The sequence below is a fragment of the Solea senegalensis genome, linkage group LG8, assembly GCF_019176455.1.
Source record: "Solea senegalensis isolate Sse05_10M linkage group LG8, IFAPA_SoseM_1, whole genome shotgun sequence".
Classification (NCBI taxonomy): Eukaryota; Metazoa; Chordata; class Actinopteri; order Pleuronectiformes; family Soleidae; genus Solea; species Solea senegalensis.
Window position 1 is genome coordinate 15356281 of NC_058028.1, and position 22968 is coordinate 15379248.

At 41.5% G+C, this 22968-nt stretch overlaps 1 protein-coding gene across 2 annotated transcripts; it reads right to left on the reverse strand.

Annotated features, from left to right (window-relative positions):
• Positions 1 to 112: 112 nt before the first annotated feature.
• Positions 113 to 20063, reverse strand: relt (RELT TNF receptor). Of its 2 annotated transcripts, none has more exons than XM_044031268.1 (11): positions 19884 to 20063; positions 10296 to 10370; positions 9973 to 10065; positions 9267 to 9451; positions 8981 to 9033; positions 8560 to 8811; positions 4941 to 5012; positions 4416 to 4494; positions 1918 to 2244; positions 1592 to 1717; positions 113 to 1341 (listed from the first exon to the last, which is right to left on the reverse strand). In XM_044031268.1, exons 2-11 carry the CDS (start codon positions 10335 to 10337, stop codon positions 1338 to 1340), a joined length of 1233 nt encoding a protein of 410 aa, XP_043887203.1. In that variant the 5' UTR covers positions 10338 to 10370; positions 19884 to 20063; the 3' UTR covers positions 113 to 1337. The 2 variants fall into 2 exon arrangements, with proteins under 2 accessions (XP_043887203.1, XP_043887204.1); XM_044031269.1 differs by lacking the exon at positions 19884 to 20063 and adding an exon at positions 11529 to 11784.
• Between the last annotated feature and the right edge of the window lie 2905 nt (positions 20064 to 22968).

A 22968-nucleotide genomic window follows, 5' to 3' on the forward strand; every position in this document is an offset into this window, starting at 1 on the left:
TGTAATATTATAAAAATGCAATTTAAACTACTCAGCAGCAACACTTTTTTTTGAAGACTAATCCTAACAGAAGAATAGTAAAAAAAAAAAACAATAAACCCAATAAATATTCAGTCCTTTTTCCACACATTTCTTATACCAATGTAATAAAATAATATGAAAATGAACAGCTGTGATTGAAGTACACCATTTAAAAACCAATGAGGATGTAAACTAAAAGCAGAAAGAAAGAGTCAAGACTTTGATGCATCTGAACCACTAATCCTGTGCAGCCACTGGTTGGTTTATATAATGAAACTATAAACACTTGTGCCACATGAGTTTGATGTGGGAGTAGTAAAGTGAAAAATGTCATTTTAGCTGTGTGGGGTGTGGTCCATTTATCAATACCCACCCATATTTACATATGTACATTCATTTACATGTTCTATTCTACAAAAAAAAGAGAGAGATTTACGTACATGTTGACTCAAAGACCATTGAGATGCAGTGTTACTTCAAGCATCGTGATGCAGTGCAGTACAGTACTGTGAGCCAATGTCAAAATCTGGCCCCTGATGATCACAAACCTGAATCTGATCTAAAAGTAAAAGCGGTATAAATGCCGACTGTGGAAACGTACAGTTTTCAAACTCTCCCACGTTCATTAGGGTTCAAGTGAACACATAGTGAGTTACGAGTTACAGTCACCATCACTCACTTGCAGTTTCTATGTGAGCAGAAGCAAGAATATTTAAAAACATCAACGTCATATTGAATTTTTCTATGTAATACTTCCTGTGGTGTTACTTTGGTACATCGTCAATTATCACAAGTGTCTTCTGAACTAAGGTCAAACAGGTTTTCATTTCAAACAAACCACATTTGTTTGTTTTGTTGTAATGAAAACACTCTTTAGTTCATACAGCACTTGGCTGTAGACAGCTTGATCTTCCTTTTCTTTTCTTTTCCTTTTTTTAAATATACACCTATGAATGAGAGATTGTTTTCATCCCATTACTGTATATGTGTGTCTTGTGTTTTTCCCACTGGGTCTATTTGTATATAGAAATGCAATTACAGAAATGTATTTATATTTATTTCTCATCGTGTCACTTTCTGATAAATGTTTTCAGCTAAGCAGAAGTCTTTCTTCGCATGCAATTGTGTTTTCATGAAATAATAAATATGTTTATGCTATGCTTATTATTTAAAAAAGACTGGCGAATTTCATCCAGAATGAAGTTTCTTGGTGTAAGGTGCATAAACCCCCTCCCCAACCCTGCAGTGGAGTCGTCAGCAGATGACAAGGTCATCATCAGCGAGGTAGTGTCATCATACAGCATCTCTCTGTCTCTTCATCTGAAAGAGAGAGTAAAGGTCAAGAGACGTGAGGGAGAGAAAACGAGAGGTGAACCAGCTTTCTACATTATTGTTATGATCATTAATATTTCATAGTGCTCTGATGTCACTCGTTCTCACTTTTAAATCATAATAATCAGATACTAAAGAGTTTGAAAAGATAAATAAATGGACTTTTCAACGTTTCAACGGGTTTGTCTCAGACTTTGTTTCATCAGACGCGGTGGTTATGCGTGTGTTAATTTTGTACCTCTTGAAGCCAGATGATGAAGAGGAGAAATGTTTCCCGCCAAACAGGGAGTTCCTCTGCTCTTGGGATGATGTCTTGGTTTCCATGGCTACAGGCTTCTGCTCCGGAATCTGAGCAACCTGAAATCTGCCGAGCCAAGCAGAAAAACAGAGTCATTGTCACGCTTGGATAACACTCATGGTCTTATGACTGCTTTCTATAGCTGCAACTATAGACTGTAGATCTCAAAAAAGTGATGATGGAATCCATAAAAACATTTTAAAGTTGTGGAAAATGAAAATACTAAGTATTAACGTGCTGTTTTGTATGTGTCCTGTCTGTCTCACCTCCCCACAGACAACACTGTCAGTTCTCCCTCCTTCTTCTCTTGCACTTCGGCCTTCTGTGCAGTATTTGGCACAACAATTTGAGTGTGGTGGGTGTCAATAAACACTTCCTCCAGCAGGGGGCTCTTCTCCTGTTTGGTGGATGTGTCCAAGCAGGGCAGGAAGAGGGACTGCGGGGGCTTGAGCGGATCTTTGAGGGAATCCAGAGGAGGTATAATAACAGGGGGCCATTTTCTCTGAGCACACCGGGAGCAGCGGTAGCCGTGTCTGGGGGCCAGACCGGAGAGGCCAGAGATGGTGTGGAGGTGGGACTGATGGGGGCAGAGTCTAGGCAGGGAGTGGAAATCCATCATGTCAGGGGAGACAGCGTGGGAGACATGGGAGGAGCAGGAGGAGAGAAGAAGGAGGGAGTGAACAGTGGATATATTGTTAATATTCACAATCAGCATATTTATTAACATCATGAAAGAGACTACATTTATCTTTGTTATAGGCATAATGTACTAATACTAATTTGTCTAATTTACCAAAATACTAGTCTTCTCAGTCCAGACAATTCATGCAGACTATCAAAAGGGAGATTTGCAATATTGCTTCATACGCCCAAATGAAAGAAATCTAATTAAAATGGTGGTCTCTGCATGTTCACTCTGGGATCTGAAGTTTGTTCTGTGCAGACAAAATCAGAGATTAAGACGTTAAAATAGCTGCGCACCCCAGTGTTATAATAGGGAGTAATCTTTGGTCACCCTAGATAGCATCTGCAAAACTTGGGTCTTGCATCTTTACTTTTTGGGAGTTAAAACCTGGTTTTAGGGTTAGGGTCAGGGTAAAAAGTTAGGGTTAGGAATCTAGGCTATTTTATTTTATTTTATCATTTATTTAAGGAAAGGGACAATGCATATTAGTAAACATTAAAATGTAAATATGCCAGATTATAGTCTAATTTCCACCTGTAGTCCCTTGGCAGGTTGATGTTATGTTATATGTATATGTTATATATATAAAATACATTCAGGGGAAAAAAAAAACATAGGAACATGAGAGCTCACAGAAATACAAAAGTTACATAAAGGAAGTAATACAGATACATAAATACTCACATATCCACACATACATACTCTTGTACATATACAGTACTTACATGCATACACAGCTGTTAATAAAGTGACATACATGATGTCTATGAGGGTCCTCACTATGAATGAAGCACAAACCTGTGTGTGTGCGCACATGTATGCATTCATGTGTGTGTGTGTGTGTGTGTGTGTGTGTGGGGGGGGAGAATGTTCTTAAATCCAACTGTCACATGTTTCAACAGCCTATTGAACAGCAGCACAGAGCGAGAGGCCCCTGACACCACTCTTTATTGTATGTGGAATACATTGTACACTCCCATGCACTGGATCCAGTTACTATAACATTATATTAACATAAGATGAACTACAGTGACTGTGGGAGACGCTGGGTCAGAGGAGAATCAGCAGTTTGGAGAACAGAAAGTAAAAAAGGCGGTGATGTGGTGAATATTGTGGTGTAAAGCAGCATGTTACTGGATTATTCGAGCAAATGTAATAACAGCACTTTACGAGCCAAATTCCGACCACAAATGCATTGGGTTGTGTAAAACTGTGTGACTTAAAGCTACACGAAAGCCAACAAGCTTATCGACAGGCTGCGTGTTTAACCCTCATGACTCAATAGACAGTGGTCTCAACCCCAGAGAGCGTGAGATAATCATTTCAGAGATCACTCAAGGACTGATGTGGAGCTGGTTTACTACTTTACATTTGTCGATGAGGTAAATCAAAGCAGTATCACATATACATGACGACTGGTACAAACCAGCACAGATGGTGAATTTGAATAAAATTGTGTTGAGCCAACTTTTTTTAGCTTTTTATTTTCATGTTTTTGACTCTTAATAAAAGTTGTTGGTGATCTAAAGGTGCTTTATATACATCCATTTGTTTTTGTAAAACTGAGCCTCTGTCATTAAAATTTTCACTGCCTTGTTTTTTCCATTATGACCATGTTTCCGGCTTCTACAGTGAAGTCAATCAGGAAGTAAGTGTATATCAAATAGGGAGGGAAAATATGGAAAAATGACTTCCGGGTCTTCTTCAATAGCATGTGATGTTGATTTTGTACATTGCATTCCTGTTAAGAGGAAATTAGACGATAAAGCAAAGTGCATATGAGTGGACACCAGTATGACTGACAATAGTATATAATAGTAATAACAGTATGACAATAGTAGCCGAGCTGCAAGTGATGTCTGTGAACGTCCATTTGCAAAATGTTAACGAGGCACCATGGAAAGAATCTCCAAGGGTTAGCTAAATCTCAAGACTTCAAAGCAGACGTTATGGGTGACATCACAACTGTTTCTTCCCCAAAACCTGCTACGCTTCACCTTGAGCAGAATGACTGCACATAAGTATAACATATGCTTTGTGCCAGTGTGTGCGTGTGTGTGTGTGTGTGTGGTCTCATACTTGATTGAGGAGCCTTTCTTCATGGCCATCTGTTTGCTCTCGTACTCCAGTAGCAGTTCCTCCAGTGCAGCAGCATTTTCTGAAACACACACACACACATGAATGCTCAGTGTTAGACACAGTGTTGCTCAGCACGTGCATGTGCTTGTGTTGTGATACAGTGATATGGAAACAAACTGGAAAAATATTCTGCATTAAAACTGTAATATGACTCAGCTCAAATGCAAACTGTCTCTCCAACAGATAAACAAAAAACAAGATGAGTTAATGAAATAGAATAGTTGACAAATGCTCAGGAAGTACAAACATTTTTACCCTGCTTTTTCTCAAACATCACCCACTAATCTGAGGAAGACGAGGAGCCGCTGAGTAAGCAGCGGCGGAAATGCGACTTTAGTTGCGTGTGACGTACGGTGATACCACCGCAGACTCGTGTTCCCTTCGGAAGCCACAGGAGATGAAACGGCTCCAACCACTGGCTCATACTGTGGGTGATTGAACTGTCTGTATTTGTTTGACACGTACCTTTCTTTTCAGTGATGAGGCGAACCAGGACACCGATGGTGTCTTCGTTCACGTCGTAGGGACAACTGTTACCTAAAGCAGGCAAACAAAGCGTGCGTCAATTATACTGGGCTGCACATGGAGAGTATGTTTATCCTGTCAGAGGCATGTATTGTATATGAAGATAAAATCAATTCAACAAAAAAAATATTGGTTTGCTTTAAATCACAATGTTACATCAGCTTCACTCTGACAAAGACGAAGGAGACACATTGTTCACAGTGAGCAGAGCCAACACAGTTCACACTGTGCATGTCACTGCTGGGATATTGTGCTTCGGGACACAGACACGGGGATTGATAAGGATAGATATGGATGACTGCACAGCAAAGAATAGAGGCGCCTCCATGGCAACACCCTGGCCATCCCATAACGGCACATCGCAGTGAGGGAGCTGAGAGGAGAGTGATGAGGACGAGCGGGGAGTCCAGAATCGCTCAGTCAGCGATCATGGTCCATTCAGGACTCAGAGCTCTGTGTATGCGTCTGTGTGTGACCAACTTATTATGGTATAGATTTCCATTGTGTGTGTACAAGTTAAGTTTGGGGGCAAATTGAATTGTGGTTATCTTACAGTTATGGTTAACCATTAACTGGTGATGGTTAAGGTGAGGAATAACACTTATGCAGTGTCCTACAAAGAATAGCTGCACAAACCTATGTGTGTGTGTATTTTCATCTCTGTCTCCACAGAGGCTATGTAAGGATAAAGGCATCCATCTCACAGCGGTGCTGTCATTCACATATATTTATTCATTCTACAAAGTCAGAACCATGTGCTCATTTTCTTAGAAACAGCAGCGAGCTTGAAATTGTTTGCGTCACCCCTCAAACGCTCAGTGAATGCAGCAGTCCTGGATCTGAACCAGAACGCTCCAGCAACTAATCTGAGTTTTGCTCTGCCCTTGTGCCGGTGCAGGCTGAGCTTCATGTACCACACACACACACATACACAAAAGTTGCTATTCTCCTTCTTAAGCCTTTTTGGTTCCCGGACTGTTCAACAGACCAGAGTTCTCAGTGTCTGCAGCTCTGCACAGTCAGAATAATCTCTGCAGAGTCTGACTTTAGTCTTGCTGAGCAAGGCCTGTCCTTGCTGTTCCCCAAGGGTTGGCGATGACGAGGAAAGTGCTGGAGTAAGAACTCTAGCTCTGACCTAAGCTCAGTCAGGACGACAGTGGACAGACAGACAGTCCGATGCAGCTAGTGCAGATAGTTACATAACAATGAGAGGGGAAAGGTGGAGAGGGATAAAGTTTTCCACTGCAGCACTCAAAGGTTTCCTATGGCTCTCTCCATTGATTTTATCTTTATTTTGACGTACGCTTCACTATCTTCACCTGACACCCCAATAATACTCCCCTCTCGTTTATCTGCAAGACTCCCATACAACTTATCTGTACACTATTTCACGCAGGAGGACAGGAAGAAGTGTTATTGGTGGAGCACTCTTTTTAAATATTGGATAATCATGTTCATGAAAAGCTAAAATCATGTGTGTGATAAATTATTGTGAAGTCCAACTGAAAGTCTGAGTTTATTTTCAGCAGTCTGTTTGGAATTTAAATGTTATGCACAGCTTTCATTTACAACCCTATATTTGTTATATATTAGCGTACAATTCATGTGTTCTTAAACTTATAACCCTTTAGCTTATTAAAATGATCAAAAGACTAAGTAATTACACTGTAAGAGGAGCAATTGTTCTTTTTCTTAAACCGACACCACTTTTTCATGTCAAGTACAGGGGCTTCATATACAAAGATATACAAGAGCTCTAGAGGAGACGAGACACAGAAAGAGAAGAAAGTGGAGGAAGAAACACGAGACATCGACCAAGTGGTTGGGACCCAACTTAATTATTCATCTGGCTGGGACAGGACAGTGTCATGTTTTAACAAGAAAGGAAGGGGGAGTTTTAGAGGCAAGAAATCTGATGAATGGAGAGTGGAAGGACAGATAAAATTGGCTGATGGGGTGGGGTGGGGGGGGGGTGTTCAGGGAGTTTCCCTTCAGGTGTAACAACGTCTTTCGTTTCACAACAAAGCACTGCGAGAGGGAGAGACCCGGGCAATACTAGAAACAAAAGGCAGAGACCATTCACCATTGATCTCAGTCTGGCCACGTAAATGCCTCATATCCTCCGTCTCGTCTTCATACAGGCATTTATCTCAGATACTCTCACATTTCATGTATAAAGTAATTGTTTTAAAGGTTCAGTGCGGAGCATTTGGGAGGATTGCAATAAATTGAATATACTACTATGTATGTTTGTACAGGTTGTGTAAATGCTTTAAAAAAGCCATTAGATCCATTAGATGTCGTCCTTTAACTAACTGCCTGCTTTTTTTTTAGCCACTGAACTCAAAATGTTTAATCCTGATGCCTAGAGTAAGTTTTTCCAAAGACGCAGGTGTTGTGCAAACGTCAACACGTGGGACTCGTCAGAAGTTCTTGGTCCTCTGAGGCAGCAGCTGGTGCTCTGACGCTCATGAAGCTGATGGCTGCATAGCTGACACACAGCTAAATCTCACACTGTCAGGTGAGGGGAGGGGGAGCCAGCTTAGCCTTTAAACCCCATTCTGCTAAAGCACCAAATGACAGTAACTGCCGGTTGCATTTACTCTCTGAGTGACACTGACACACAGACCCCCGGGATAAACTATAAAGGCCGTATGTTGAAAGATTTTGAATTTAGGTAGTTCTTTATACCTAACGATTGTTCATCCAAATATGATGTGTTTGCTGTGGGTCCCACCAAAGCTGCTCCATAATGCTACATAACACCAGTTGACAATACACCCCATGTGATTTGAGGGCTTTTTCCTGCTACTCAAGCCTGAGGAGCAGACAGGTGCAGCACATCTCGTACATTAGATTTGTATTAGATACAAAAGGGACCTAAAGGTGTACTTCACACCCCTGTGTGCACAGCATTGTACGATAATTATAGAAGGAAGAGATACTGTACGCGATCTATTCACATCAAACTAGGTGTTAGTATTACAATGACATGCATTTGTAGACACAAAGAGAAAGCATGTAATTTACATTTGGGTCAACGGCTAAAAACAGGTCTATGGTCTATGACAAATCCTCCAGGACAATCTGAGTTCATACTCCGGACAAGAATAAAGAGCACTCGTATTACTGTGCAAACCACAGAGGACGGGTGTGGCAACACAGTACTTGTTTTTTCCATTATCCCCCTGTTTTTGTCTTTTTTTTCCCCTCTAACTCTTAACTGTTTTTAGTTTAGTTTTCAATTCACTGATAACTACTCCTCCTCACTCCAACCTTCTCTCCCTTGTCTCGGTCTATACTACTAATTGTGTTAACTCAAGTCACTTTCCCATCTGAAGTCACTAGAGCAAGTGATGGGCATGCTTTACCTCACTTTTCAGCTGAAATGGGGACAAAGGAGAGGTCACACCACGGACAGACCGAGAGGAACAACCATTCACATTCACACCTATGGTCAATTTAGAAAGTCCAATTAACATTTGCATGTTTTTAGACTCTGGGAGGAAACAAGAAAAAACTATTTTCTTAGTGATTTCTGCCAAGTAATCTTCCTCACCTTCTTTCTGTGGTGTTGCGGTCTCTTCATCCCCTCCTTCCTTCTCAGTAATGCAGTTGTATCCCTTCTTTTTTAGGGTGTTGCAGATGAGGATCCCCAACAGGCCCATTACACAGAAGACGGGCACCAAAGCAAAAACGGCATACTCTGCCGTCTTCTCCTCGGGGCTGCGCACCACTGTGCCATTGCTTGGTCCACCTGCACCAGCGGAGGGACCTTTACCCACTGTACGAACTGTTCTGACATGAGAGGCTGCCGAGGGGAAGCAGAGGAAGATCCAACGAGACAGGCAGTCAGATCAAGTACATGTTTTAACTACGAGAAAAGATTAATAAACACTTAAACCAGGATTAATGGATTTGCAGCATGTGAAATACATATATATATCTATATAAAAAAAGAGAAACAGGAAGATGCTTACTCGTCACACAGGGACTTTGGGTGGAAACGTCCCCTGAATTTGTGGATTGAAATCTGCAAAAGAAAAAAGACAAAAGAAATAAAATAAGAGACATGGGGGGGACGAATGTCTCTTATAAACACAGAGAACATTAAATGGCTTCATTTAGACCTAAAATAAAACTTTACAGGGTATGTGTTGGAGCAAATACCCTTGAATGTCAAGCCTGCACTTGGACTGAAACCGCGGGGGTGCAATAACAAGCAGACAGGTATCCCGCATGAAGCGGCAGACTGGCAGTCCTTACCCTGGCAGACAGTCGCCACAGATGGCATCTAACGTAGCTGTGCCATTGGTCGTGACCTTTCGGCCCAGGACTTTGCAAGAGGCATGTGGACGGCACAGTTTAGTGTCTAATGCATCTGAGAAGGTTCCAGTCTGGCACAATTGGCACTGCACTTCCTCTGTTGGACTTCGGATTAGCCCACAAGCCTGGACAGACAAAGAACACTTAAAACCTGAGGCCGCAGAAGGTCATAAGGAACCCAGCGTCATTAATTGGAGATCAGACAGCTTTAACTTACAAGTCCTACAAATAAAATTAAAGCAATCTTTTTCAGTGTAGCATGTTGACAACTCTAACACGCACAAGTGATCTACAGTAGTCAAAGATGTTTGATATTGTTAAACACTAATTCCTACTCCAATTTCCTTGTACACAATACAATGACAATAAAAGGCTTTTCTATTCTATTCTATTCTATTCCTTTGTGGAAATGACCCAAATTCATGTCAAAACATTTAACGCAAATGTAAGAAAGGGGCCGCGATTGAATTGAATGGATCTCTGTTACTTTCTGTCTGCTGTGAATCACTAAAGCCTGTGTATTTTGGAGAGAAGAGGATCATTCTGGAACATGGGGGTCAAAGTTTTGCCAGAATGGACTTAAATATGTCCCATAACATGTAATCAAATTGTTATTAATTCCACTTTATTTCAGTGTAAGTCACACCTTAGAGGGCTCCTCGCCTGCGGGGCATTGCAGACACACACACCCCTGCCCCCACCAGCACTGCACTGCTGCAGTCCCACCACAGCGGAACACCTGAAAGACACACACACACACACACACACACACAAGGATGATGAATTGTTTTGCAGTAAAAGTGAGGAGTAGGCATAGACTGGAAATCATGACGTACAAAATACCGGCTATATAAAGAACCTTCACCCCTAAAAGTTCTCGATTTTTTTTTTTGTTTTGTGTAAAAACAAAACACACAAACCAAAAGAGATTATGAATATATATATATATGGACATAGGTGAATATTTACCATGAGAAGGACAAGTGCTGCACAGCAAAGGTGGTTCCTCATCTTCTTCAATGTATTCTTCTATGTGCATATGATCTGGAAAAGAAAGGAGACCGAAAGACATCAGATCAAAATGGGTTCACAGCGTTTTATATGAGCGTACAGAGTATATTCCTATCAACAAAAATTACACCTCCTCTCTCTGTGACACACACAGAGAAAACACCTGAGTCACTTGTGCGACTCTCGTGATGCGGATGTAAGGAGCACCTGTAAATGCTGTAAATAACATTTACTCTGAATCAGAACCTTTTTATAGACTGGTGTGAATGGACCAGGCTCATCTGTGGTTCTCACATACACACATTTAAAGCAACACATATTCACTTGTCAGCACAGACACACACACACACACACACTGTCTTTCCTACACTACATGTTTGTCGAGGAAAATTGTTTTTTTACTAATATGTACAATAAATAAGTTCAAACATGATGTATTTATGAATTAAAACTAAGTGACATTGTGATGACTCAGCATGACAGTGCTGTCATGCTTTAAGTCAGCTGTACTGTATGTGGTCAGTTGGTACAGCATGGGAGGATAAATAGGAGAAAGTAATACCTGACACTGCAGAATCTAAATTTAACAAATAATGTTTCAACAGCTATGGCTTTGACTTTAACTCCTCTAAAAACGTGGTTAGGTGAAAATAGTTTACTGCGCCCCATAACCCACTGTGCCTCATAACTACCTAAGCAAGTGTCAAGATAAAATTGTAAAGCTTTGTTGCATGAAATTGGCTGTGAACTCAGGTGTGGCCACAATTACAGGCCTGAGGACTCACCAAGACTAGCATTATGAGGGGAGACGACACTCGGCCACTGCACTGAAGATTAGCTGTGAAGATTTTAAAGGAAAATTTATGAACATGACAGAGTCATTCACACCCTGTAGGACTTCAGCTTGAGAATATAGAGGCTGTAAATGTTTGAATTTGCTTTTCCTTCTTTTCTATTCTTTTCTACTGGCAACACACACAAACTGACAGACCGCTTGGCCCCAAATATCCTCATAAAACACAACACCAACAAAAAAAACACCAAAAACAAAACAGAGGCGAGCGGAGTATTCACTCACAACACGTCAAGGATAAATTCTAAAAACATAAAGAAGGAAGTGACCAGTGAAGAAAAGACAGGAAACAGCAAGATAATGGGAGAGAGAGGAGAGACTCCGAGCACCATACTTACCCCAGATTTGAAGTTAAATGACAGTTGCCGTGACAACTCAGCGAGGATGCTGTGCTACAAACGCGTCAGGACTCTAACTTTTTTTTTTTCAAACTACCTGCTGTACAACTTTTATCCAAGCTTAAAAAGTTGGAACTGAAAAAGGCGACTACAGAATTTTATGACCGGAAAATTAAGACCTGGAATATAAAATACTGTTAAAAAAGCGGACAATGAACCGTGAATAAAAAGTTGAACAATAAAGTTCATTAAAAAAAGTCAGACACACCAATCTGTGGAGTTGAGTGGAGAATTCAGTGTACCTGTCTGTGTCTTATACTGTCACTCCGACCTCAGACACACCCTTGATATCCTCAGGACACGCCCCTTCTATCGCAGCTAAAACCATGCGTGCATGTGTGTGTGTGTGTTTCAACACTCCCTGAAAACATTAGTTTTCTTGCTATATGGGATCAGCAAACACACACCAAACTGATTTATAAGCAAACAAGGAAACACATTTTCTTTTTAATGAGTTTATGATTTTGGCCCCGGCGAGGCCCTCCTGCCAATGTGTAATTTCAGGGAGGACGATAAAGCATTTGTAGAAAAACCACACAAGGCTGAAGGCCAAGGGCCAATCGAGCAAAAGAGGAACAGAAGAGGTGAGATTTGGAAAGGGAGAAAGCAGCAGGGAGTGTGAACACTAAAACTCCAGTCTGATAGCATGATATATATAGAAGCATTTGTTAAAATGTCATAAAGAACAGAGCAAGACGCTAATTACAAGTCACACATGCGCACATGGATATGCACTTACACACACACATGGAAACTCCCTGCACAGCTGCACACACACAGCGCACAATCATAAAATAGAGTTTTATGTATTTTGTATGTATTTGTATGTATTTTCTCCACATTTCAGATTGTCCAGGTTTTTTCCTTGGACTGAACAGGACAGGCAAATTGGCTCATTTGTGTTAAATGATGTTGGGTTTATGTTTACTTTTCATATGAATGTAACTGAAATAAAGACATTCATTCATTCAAGACAATTCATTCTGATAAATGACAATCTTTCAACCATCCACAGATAAGAAACAGTCAGTGTATGAAACACACACACAGACAAAACCTGACAAAGCAAAGAGTATATGTGGCCAATTCACAGCCTGATAATCCAAGTCAGCACTGTCTTCACGTGATGCATATGCAGCGGTGACCGTGACATGAGTGGAACTTCCATCACTGTGTCCATGAGCGTCCCGTCAGTCTCATGTGCTCCCTCTTTTAGATGTTGTCATGATTTATTTCAGGGAATAGTTTAGGCTACTTTTTGGGAAAACTACTACTACTGGCCAATTAGCTTAGCTTAGCATAAAGATGGACTCCTTCCAAAGGGAACACAAGACATCCACCAACCACAGCATCGCATTTTCTCCGAGCTCAGCAGACGTACCACTAGATTGATTTATATGCACACACATACATTTATATATATATACATATATATACATATTGTGGGACCTCAAGCTGTGAGTAAGTTTAATAAGCAGCAAAATGTGTGGAAATATAGAAATAACAGGATAAAACTCCCAAACACCCAAAAGGCACAGCAGAGGAGCGTGACAGCTTCTCCTAAAACAGTAATTACTCCAAACCGTCACTCCTGTTGTTTGACACATTCAAATAACAAGTCGCAACAACATCAGATGACCAGTCACATTTTCTGTGTTGTTCAGAGAACCTAAAAATAGCAACAATAAAGAAGTGCTGGCAAGGCCATGACAAAAACATGGATATTATTCTATTTGGTGGTGGTTTTTGGGGTTGCAACTAATGTGTTTGAGAGCTTTTTCTTGCCCCTTGATGTCATGCTGCAGATGAACTGAGATCCCACAGTATGAAGCTTTGAAGGAAGGAGTGAACCACAAAAGAGGAAAGAACGAGTGGAGCTCTTTTCCTTTCAGTGTAAGGTGAGTGAGCAGCAGCAGAGATCAAGGCTGAAATCAGGTCTTATTGAATAATGTCGTGTATTTCCAATTATAGATGAATCTGAAGTCTTTTTTTTTTTTTCTTATACCACAAATATATTTGGTTGTTTGTTTGTTGCCTCTTTCCTATTCTGTAAAATCAACTCCAACCCACAACTGTCTGTCTTCAGATGTCACATGAATGCTTTTTCAATAACTGATCTCTTGCAGATAAATTAATAAATGAGCGGAAAATCAAAACTAGATGACGAAAAATGTACGTGTAAAAAGTGCAGAGGGGATCTTCTGAACTCACTGTGCGTGGCTGGGTTGACTCAGCCTTCATGCAGACTGAGTAGTGGGTGTTTGTTTTGGTTTAGTTTTTTTAACCGGTAGGGATCTAACATAACAAGACAGCGTAGCAAAAACAACAATAAGAGGTTTGGTGGAAAAATACGCCTGAATGAGCAGCTACAGTCCTTTTCACTGTCAATTCTGTGCTCTTTCATACCACCCTTGGTTGAGCTGGGATTTGGAATCAGTGACCATCTTGCTGTGAGGCAACAGTGCTAGCCACTGTGCTCCCCGGTGGCCTTGCTTGCTGCTCTATATGTTGAGAAGAGATTTTTTTTTGTCTCTGGCTCCTTCAAACATTTATAGTACACAGTTATTTGATTAAATCGTGGAGTTCTAACCCCACAAAAATACTAACTAATACTGCAAGCTTGCTTTAGCCTCGATTACATGATAAGGCTAAAGTGCTTTCAAAAGGATTCATAAGCACATTTTCTCATACGTCATTAGATAGAAAAGCCTCACAAAAAGAGTCAACCACCAACGTTCCATGCCAATAATGGTTACCTATTTAGCCAACTAAGCCACGCACGTAGTGTGTCCAGCTCCGGGAAACACCTCATTGTGATGCACATGAGAATTATCTTACGGCAAGAGGAGTGAAATACAATGGAAAAGGACTGAGCCAGCAAGACAAAGGTTTAAGGTAATTACACTATATTATCTATCAGACATTTCGTGGACTGGGAGATAATGTGTACGTGCATGTCGATCAACGTAACTGGGACAACCATATCCTCTGCTAGACCGAATGGAGGTGCCCATTATCGGCAAGCGAAAAGGCTGATTTACGCCAACTCTCTCTACGTTAGCGCGCAGACAATGTCTCATTATGGGGAGCTCGTCTGATCGCCGCGCAGGTGTCGCCTCCTCACACACGTCTGCGGATGCGTTTCTCTCGCTGCCTCTCTGTGCCAGTTATTCCCCCTCTGTGTCCCTGGGTTGACGTGATGCCAGTCGTCACGTTTTCCAGTGACACTGCACACCAGCAGAGACTCTCCAGTGTCTCTGTCGCACAATGCCAGACATCTCCATGGCGGAATAAGAGAGGCTTAGAGAGTTGACCAGAGAGAATGGATAGAGAGAGCGAGAGAAAGAGTGGAAGAACAGGCAAGAGAGACACGTGTGTTATGCTCAGTGATAGCGCCAGAGAAAACAATACACGACATTACAGTGGAGCGACGCCGCACTGTCCCAATTCCCCAGAGCAACGTGAATTCATATTCATGCAGTCACAACTCTGCACAAATGTTTCCTTTCCCTTTGCTGCGTTGAGACAGATGCCACATCTTAAAAAGGAAGTCAGGGATTCAAATTCTTCAAGGCACAATCCCCACAACCACTTATTCCATCCATCTATCTTCTATCGCTTTATCCTCCACACGAGGGTCACGGGGGTGGCGCTGTGCCAAACTCAGCTGACATTGAGCGAAAGGCACCCTGGACAGAACAGGTCAAGTTATAGAGTCCATTTACCTAATCCCCATATTACATGTTTTAGGACTGTGGAATGAACCAGAGAACCCGGAGAAAACCCATGCACACACAGGGAGAACATGCAAGCCCCTGGGTCTTCATGCTGCAAAGGCAAGAGTGCTAACCACTACACCACCACTCAAAATTTGGATCTATTGGACCAGATGGTCTGTGACAACAAAACACCCCACATTCACTATCATTATTATTATTATATTATTACGGTATTTTCAGGAAGTACTTTCAGAGTCTCTGTTCTTCCCTTACATCACCGCTATCACAAACAGAGAACGTATGACTTCATTCGTCTTTTGGCTTCTCCCTTCTGGGATCACCACCGCGGATCATCTGCCTCCATCTTGTTCTCTTCTGTTACACCTCCTTTTACGACCGCCCCCCCACACGCACACACACACACACACACACACGAGGGCTGTATTCAAGACGGCAGCACGCTTTTGTAAAGCAATTCCCATTGTCAAAAACACAAAAACATGTGCGCAACGCAAAAACAACACTTTCAACATCTCTATTTGTCAAACAAATTAAGAGGATCAAGTTAATTGCTGTTTGTAGTCTCTGACACTGCACTATGTCAGACACTGGAACTAAGCTACTGACAACATAAAGGCTGTGTTCATGCAGGTCAGTCCAGGTGCTGGCAGGCGGGTTCAAGAAGAGTAACAAGCTGACTGATCTCCATCCCATCCAGACGAGCGACAGTGTACCTACAAACACATTTATGGATCAAAGCGTGGTGTTTCCTGGTTTGGAGGATTGAGGATTGCATATGGTCACCCATAAATGTGAGAGTATACCGTTGTCAATCCAAACAAGAAAGCAATAGAGTGTATTTACCTCAACATATTGGTCATTGAGTCTATAAACAGAACAAGCTGTGGGATGGAGGCATGGACGGAGGTCACAACCAGAGCTTTGGGCATTTTAACAAATGTACTCCTGCACTGCAAATGTGCACAGGTTTGTGAAAGCAGGTTATTCCGTTTGAATTGAATAAGGTTAAAAAAAAAACAATCTTTTTTCAAATCATAATTTTGAAAGACTGCAGTTTGCCTTTACCACAAACTTACTTGCATCTATTTCTATTTTTGATCTAAATAAGTTGTGTGTGTGTTTTTTTGTAAGTTGTATTCACTATCTCTATAAATTTCCTGCTTCGTTGGCCACATTGTCATTACTCAGTGGTTGTTTTGAAACAGGGAATGACTGTAGCACTGCTCACATGAGGGATTGGGTGAATCCTCTCCAAAATATCACACACTCAAAACAAACACGCGCACAGTCACTCGGTTGTGCCTCGTCACAAAGAGATCAGCTCAGACACGCTGGTGTGTGATTTGCTCTGGCAACTCAAAGCCAGCGATTGGTTACTGGCGTGTTCAGTAGGCAGATTGCGGCTGCTTTCAGACTTCCTCCCCCAGAGCCCAACTGTGGGGGGACAGAGAGACACTTTTTCCCCCTCTTTTCTTAAAGCTTATTTATAAGAGTGTGTCATTAAACAGCATCCAGGAGGGAGTGACAGAAATAAAAAAGACCAAGGGTCAAAAGGTTATGAACCCAGGCTGAACAGGGCAACATTAGCACAGGCTGCATTTGTGCTGGCTGAAGCAAATATCATGGAATGTGATGGAACGACCATTGAAGTGTGAAGGGAATGATCCCCTTTGTTTTCTTAGGTAACACAACACTATAAAAATACACTCAAATGGTAAAAGTACTGTACTAGTACAAATTGAACCCTTTTTAGGTGTTTCATGTATAATGTTCGATAACTTAGGCAGAATCTTATTCCGTAAAGTGACAAAGATCTTAAAACTGGTGAAGTAAAAGTATAAAGCAACAAAAAATGGAAATACTCTAAGAACTTCATCTTTTAAATATGATATAGACTAATGTGACAAAAAATGTGACAATAAAAAGTTTAAATTACCTATAATTAGTCCATTAAACAATGGCCTGTACAGAAAACACAATCACTTCACAGGAAGGAAGTAATAGGTGGTGGATAAAATATAGCACCACACCACGTTTGTCTGTGTCAACTTCAAACCACAACAGTTGAGACATTCGGGAAGTGACTCTTTTCGACGTCCTGACTTTCAAATGTGTGAGCCCAACTCCCCATGCGGCATGACTTGCAGTTTGCTCACTTATTGTTAAACTGTGAGTTTACAGCAGACAATAATACAGAACCAGGAAAATGGTGAACAGGATACTGATGTTTCCTCATTCATAAATAACATGTATGTTTACATGTGTGGTGTCCGTAGGTGAGGTGATTGTTTTTAGGGCCAGATTCCCATAAATATCCAATTCTCCATTAATCTGCATGTGCGGAGCACTGAGTCAGCTTGGAAAGGCACTTGCGGTCGGTGCAATAGGAATTTCTCTGGCACACTTTCCAGGCTGACACTTGGCATGAGCACAGAAGTCTGCTGGCGGCATTTCCAACTACAGAGGTTTAACGGATGGACACACAGATGACAGGACTGATGAGCTAATTAAAGATTAGCTGAGTCATGGATTTTCTCACAAACACACACACTCCAACGGACCTGAAACAGCTCTTCTGAAAGCACTTTTCCCTTTACTTTTAGGGTCTCTTTACAATTATTCTGTCAAGTTTCCTTCTTCCCAAAACCTAATTACAGAGTCCAGTAAATGTTGGGTGGGTTTAGGTTGGTTGGTCAATAATTCAATAACTATACAGTATATTACAATTTTCTTCTGTAACAATATAAAGCAGGTTCAATACATGCAAGTACACTTTGAACACGTATGTGCTATTTCTTGTACATCAATAATTTTAACTGGTTTGTTCATGTTTCACTCAGGAGCAAAACCCAAACTTAAACTTCATCTTATCTGATTCATCTTAATATACACTGATCTGAAACGATTTGTGTCATGATTGCACATCTCTAGGAGGGGCAATGAATAAAAGTGAGTAAGTCAAATTTGACTTAAGATACTGTAAATCCACATGTTGCACCAATTTAGGCATAGGCAGGTAAGGCAGGTGTGTGTGTTCTACCTCTTTAGGACCTTTTCTAGCATAAACCTATATAGTTATATTAAAGTGAGCCAAATCTACTATAAGATGTTTTAGTAGAAAATAAATTAAAACCTGTGGTAAACACATTTCTTGCTTCCATCTGGTCCAACAGATGGCTGTCTTTTTAGTGTCAAATGTCTTGTGACTTTTTGCATGAAGTCTTCTAAAACAATTCTTTAAAACCAAGTTAAAAACAAGTCTGCTTTAACCAAATAAACTATATTTTCAAATCAATCTTTAAAAAAGGTAACAGACAAACCGAAGTTACACCAGTCACAGGGTCAATACAGACACACACACACACACACATAATATTTTTCCCCAATAATAAAGCATGAAAGTAGGCCACATCAAAGGAAGCAGGACTTTGCACTTCTCCTAAAATAGGCTACACCAGACATTTACAAATGCAGAGTTTGAGCTTAAGAGCTTGTATGTTGAACTCTGTGTTCCCTCGTGCTGTGACGAGACACAAATGATGAGGGGAAAACTGGGTAAGGCCTATAAATGTTTCCTTAAAATGCCTGCATGTATCGTCACAACACACTGACACATCAGCAGAACAGTTCATGACCCATCTCTGCTGGACATATGTGTGCATGCGGAGTGTGAGAGTAAGGTCAAGCCACTTATTGTCACAAGCCTGCAGGAATGTGGACTCAGACAATAGAAGCCCCCCCTGCCAAAAACGACAGTCTCATCTTGGTGCCGGTCACGATGAGCTGCAGAGACTGCAGCAATAAGTAACTACAGTGGATTATGTTCCACAAACAGAGGCACGTGCTGCTGTTAGAGCAACAAATAACTACTAACATGTTCATTTCGGGTTTAGGAGAGCTGCCCTTTATAAGTGTGACATTGTTTATTATAAATCACTCATCCCTGGAACACAAGATAAGACACAGGGGTTCACATTAAGCAGAGCCATGACCTGAAAGACTTCACTTCATTAAACGTGAGGGGGAGGATCTTACTGACAGTGACGTCATCACGCATCAGGCTCAGCGAGCAGAAACACATCACATTGGTTTCCATAGAAATCCACAAATCTGTACTATCAGAACATTTGCTGAATTCATTATCGACAACTTTAATATATATCCATCACATTAGCGACACTGCTGTCTGTGCATGCAAAGTTAAGTCACAATATGAATTTAAATACCACCCTTTGTCTTGTTTGTAAGCTCACAGACAAATTAAACAAAGAGAAAACCGGCATTTTGTAATTTCTTTTAATAAAAAGTCTTTGTTTTGAATGCTAAAAACCATTGCATTCATAGAAGGCACCGTACGCAGAGTAAACGTGTTGTATGTGACACACAATAAAGACAGACAAAGTCAATGGACACAATTACCGTTGTGCGTAAAAGTGGTCAGACTTTGTGGTGAGAAAAGCTCCACAGTGACTGACACACTCTAACCTAAACTACCGGCTTCAGCAGCCGTCGCCATTGAACAGTGAGGGAGGGGAGAAAAAGTTCAGGGACGTACCGGTTTGGTGAGTAAATCAATGTTCGGTGTTGGAGAAGGCTCCGTTGGTAGATAGCGTTTGAGGATGTTGTGAACACCACAATGCCGGTTCACCTCGAGTTCTCCCTCCCTCCCGCTGTCTGTCCGCCTGTCTGTTTCCCTGGCTCCTCTGAAAAATGAGAACCAGAGACACTCACTCGGGTGAGCTCACAGCGCGTCACCGCTGCAAGATGAAACCCCGGTGACTGACTGCGCGTAAACCCCCTCTGCTGCCGGCTGCAGTCTCTGCACCGCAGGTGAGCAGGTGGCTGACACCCGCTAACTGCTGCAGGTGTTCCAACAAGTTAAACCGACCCATCGTAAATTAAAGAAAAAAGGTATGTGAATAAATACAATAAACAAAACATGATAAACAATAAGAACTAATGGAATATTTATGCTCTTTTCACAGCTCACACCGCTTCTCACAGTATATTTTGGACACAGGTGTTCCTCATATCATTAACGATGACTCCACTGATTAAATTATTTACACCTGGGCTTTTCCCACTGAGGCATGTACAATTGTCTTCTGTGCAAAAGTCTAACCACTGCCAAGTGGAACACACAGGAAGACTCCTCCCTTTCCCAAGCGCTTCAGGGAACTACAGTGGCCTTTGAGTGGATTTAAACTTCATTTCACAGCTCGCTCTGTGCTACCAGTCAATGCTATTTCCTCTGTCCACTTCATTGGTTTATAAAACAATAATACATCAAGTTATTATAGCCCTTTTCAGGACACTCAAAGACACTTAATAAAATAACAAAAAAAAGAGTGATAACAGTCAAGTCAATTTTATATCTATGGCCCAACATCACAAACACAATTTGCCTCGAAGCGCAGTAAAAAGAAATAAATGAATTATATAATGACTGTAAAGCAATGGGAATTCCAGTTTGAACAGTGTGGAGAAGGTCAGTGACATAAGAGGGGGCAAGGTTACGGAGGGCTTTGTAGGTCATGATGAGGAGGAGTTTGTACTGGATATTGGACAGGGAGCCACTGGAGATGGTGGAGGACGAGAGTAATGTGGTCTCTGGAGCGAGTGCAGCTAAATTTTGGATGTCAGTACAGGGAAGTTGTTTGACTTCATTTGCATGACAAGCATCCACTTTAAAGTCCTAACGCACGTATGTTCGGGCTGCTGTAGACACATGTCGGCGCATGATGGCAGCTTCCATAAAGCAAGACCCTTGCCTAAAGAACAAAAGGCTTATCCAATCCAATCCAATCCAACTTTATTTGTTAAGCACTTTAAACAAACCACAATGGACCAAAGTGCTGTACAGAATAAATGAAAGGCATAATAATAAAAGGTTCAAAATTAGATAAAACAGCTTAAAATAAATTAGAATCATAAAATACAATAAGAATTAGCAGCATACAATAAAAAACAATAAATTCTATTCAAATTAAAATATGTAAAATAAATAAAACCAAACGTCTCATGAAGTGTCAAAGGCCAAAGAGAAAAGGTGGGTTTTAAGAAGGGATTTAAAAACAGACAAGGACGAGGCCTGTCTTATGTGGAGGGGCAGAGCATTCCAAAGTTTTGGAGCTGCGACAGCGAAGGCACGATCCCCTCTGAGCTTCCGCTTGGTTTTTGGCACACTCAGGAGCAGCTGATCAGCTGACCTGAGAGAGCGAGCGGGTGAGTATGGATGTAGAAGCTCAGAGAGGTAGGGTGGGGCAAGACCATTCAGGGATTTAAAAACAAATAAAATTGTTTTAAAATCGATCCTGAAGTGTATGGGCAGCCAGTGGAGTGAAGCTAAAATGGGGGAAATGTGCTCAAATTTGCGCGTGCCAGTTAAAAGACGTGCGGCAGCGTTTTGTACCATCTGAAGACGAGCAATGGAGGACGCACTAACCCCCACATAAAGAGAATTGCAGTAGTCCAGCCGAGTGGTGACAAAGGCGTGAATGACAATTTCAAAATGTTGCCTCGAGAGAATTGGCTTTATTTTGGCCAGCTGCCTCAACTGAAAAAAGCTCGATTTAACAACGGACCTGATCTGGTTGTCAAGCTTCAGATCAGAGTCGATTTTAACCCCCAGGTTTGTGGTAGTGTGTTTTAAAAACGGAGCCAAGCAGCCCAGATCTACTTGGGGGGCCCCGGTGGTGCCACCAAACACCATCACTTCTGTCTTTTTGTCATTAAAGTTTAAAAAGTTCAGAGCCATCCAGGCCTTTATGTCATCAAGACACTGAAGTAAAATTTTAAAAGAGTATTCATCGTTCTTTTTAATAGGCATGTAGATTTGACTGTCATCTGCATAGCAATGGAACGAGATGCCATACTTTCTAAGAATGGAGCCAAGTGGAAGCAGATACAGAGAGAAAAGAAGGGGGCCCAGAACTGAGCCTTGTGGGACCCCGCAGGTGAGAGGAGCCGAGGAGGATGTCGAGTCACCGAGGCTGACACAGAAAGTTCGATCAGCCAAGTATGACCTGAACCATTCCAGAGCTGTGCCCCTGATGCCGACCTGCTCCTCCAGACGTGAGATCAGGATCTTGTGGTCCACTGTATCAAAAGCAGCAGTTAAGTCTAAAAGCACAAGAACTACACAGTCACCGGAGTCAGTAGCTAAAAAGATATCATTAAAAACTCTTAAAAGTGCTGATTCTGTGCTGTGCAGTGATTTAAAACCGGACTGGAAAATCTCAAGGATATTATTTTCCTCTAAAAAGGCCATTACTTGACCATGGACTAACTTCTCAAGGATTTTTGAGATAAAAGGCAGTTTGGAGATGGGCCTGAAATTTGCAGGAACTGCAGGGTCTAGACCAGGTTTTTTGATAAGAGGTTGCACTACTGCATGTTTAAAATTTTTGGGGACCACACCTGTGGACAGACTGCTATTTAAAACCAGAATAATAGATGGCCCTATAGTGTGGAAAACCTCTTTAAATAGTCGAGGAGGGACAGCATCATTTGGAGAACCTGAGGGCTTCAGCCGACCAACAACCTCCTGTAAAAACGACAATGTCACTGGTTCAAACTGGTTAAAAACAGCAGTGCAGGGAACAGAGACAGAGGGGTCATATGCAGGAGGTGAGATAAGC

What these genes read in the sequence shown, in the direction of transcription:
- relt (XM_044031268.1), bottom strand. Translation starts at nt 10,337, where the DNA reads ATGAGGAACCACCTTTGCTGTGCAGCACTTGTCCTTCTCATG. An exon ending in CAGGCGAGGAGCCCTCTAAG is followed by an intron (nt 9,452 to 9,972) that starts GTGTGACTTACA and finishes TTGTCTGTCCAG; the next exon opens with GCTTGTGGGCTAATCCGAAG. An exon ending in CCTCATCACTGAAAAGAAAG is followed by an intron (nt 4,495 to 4,940) that starts GTACGTGTCAAA and finishes TGTGTGTTTCAG; the next exon opens with AAAATGCTGCTGCACTGGAG.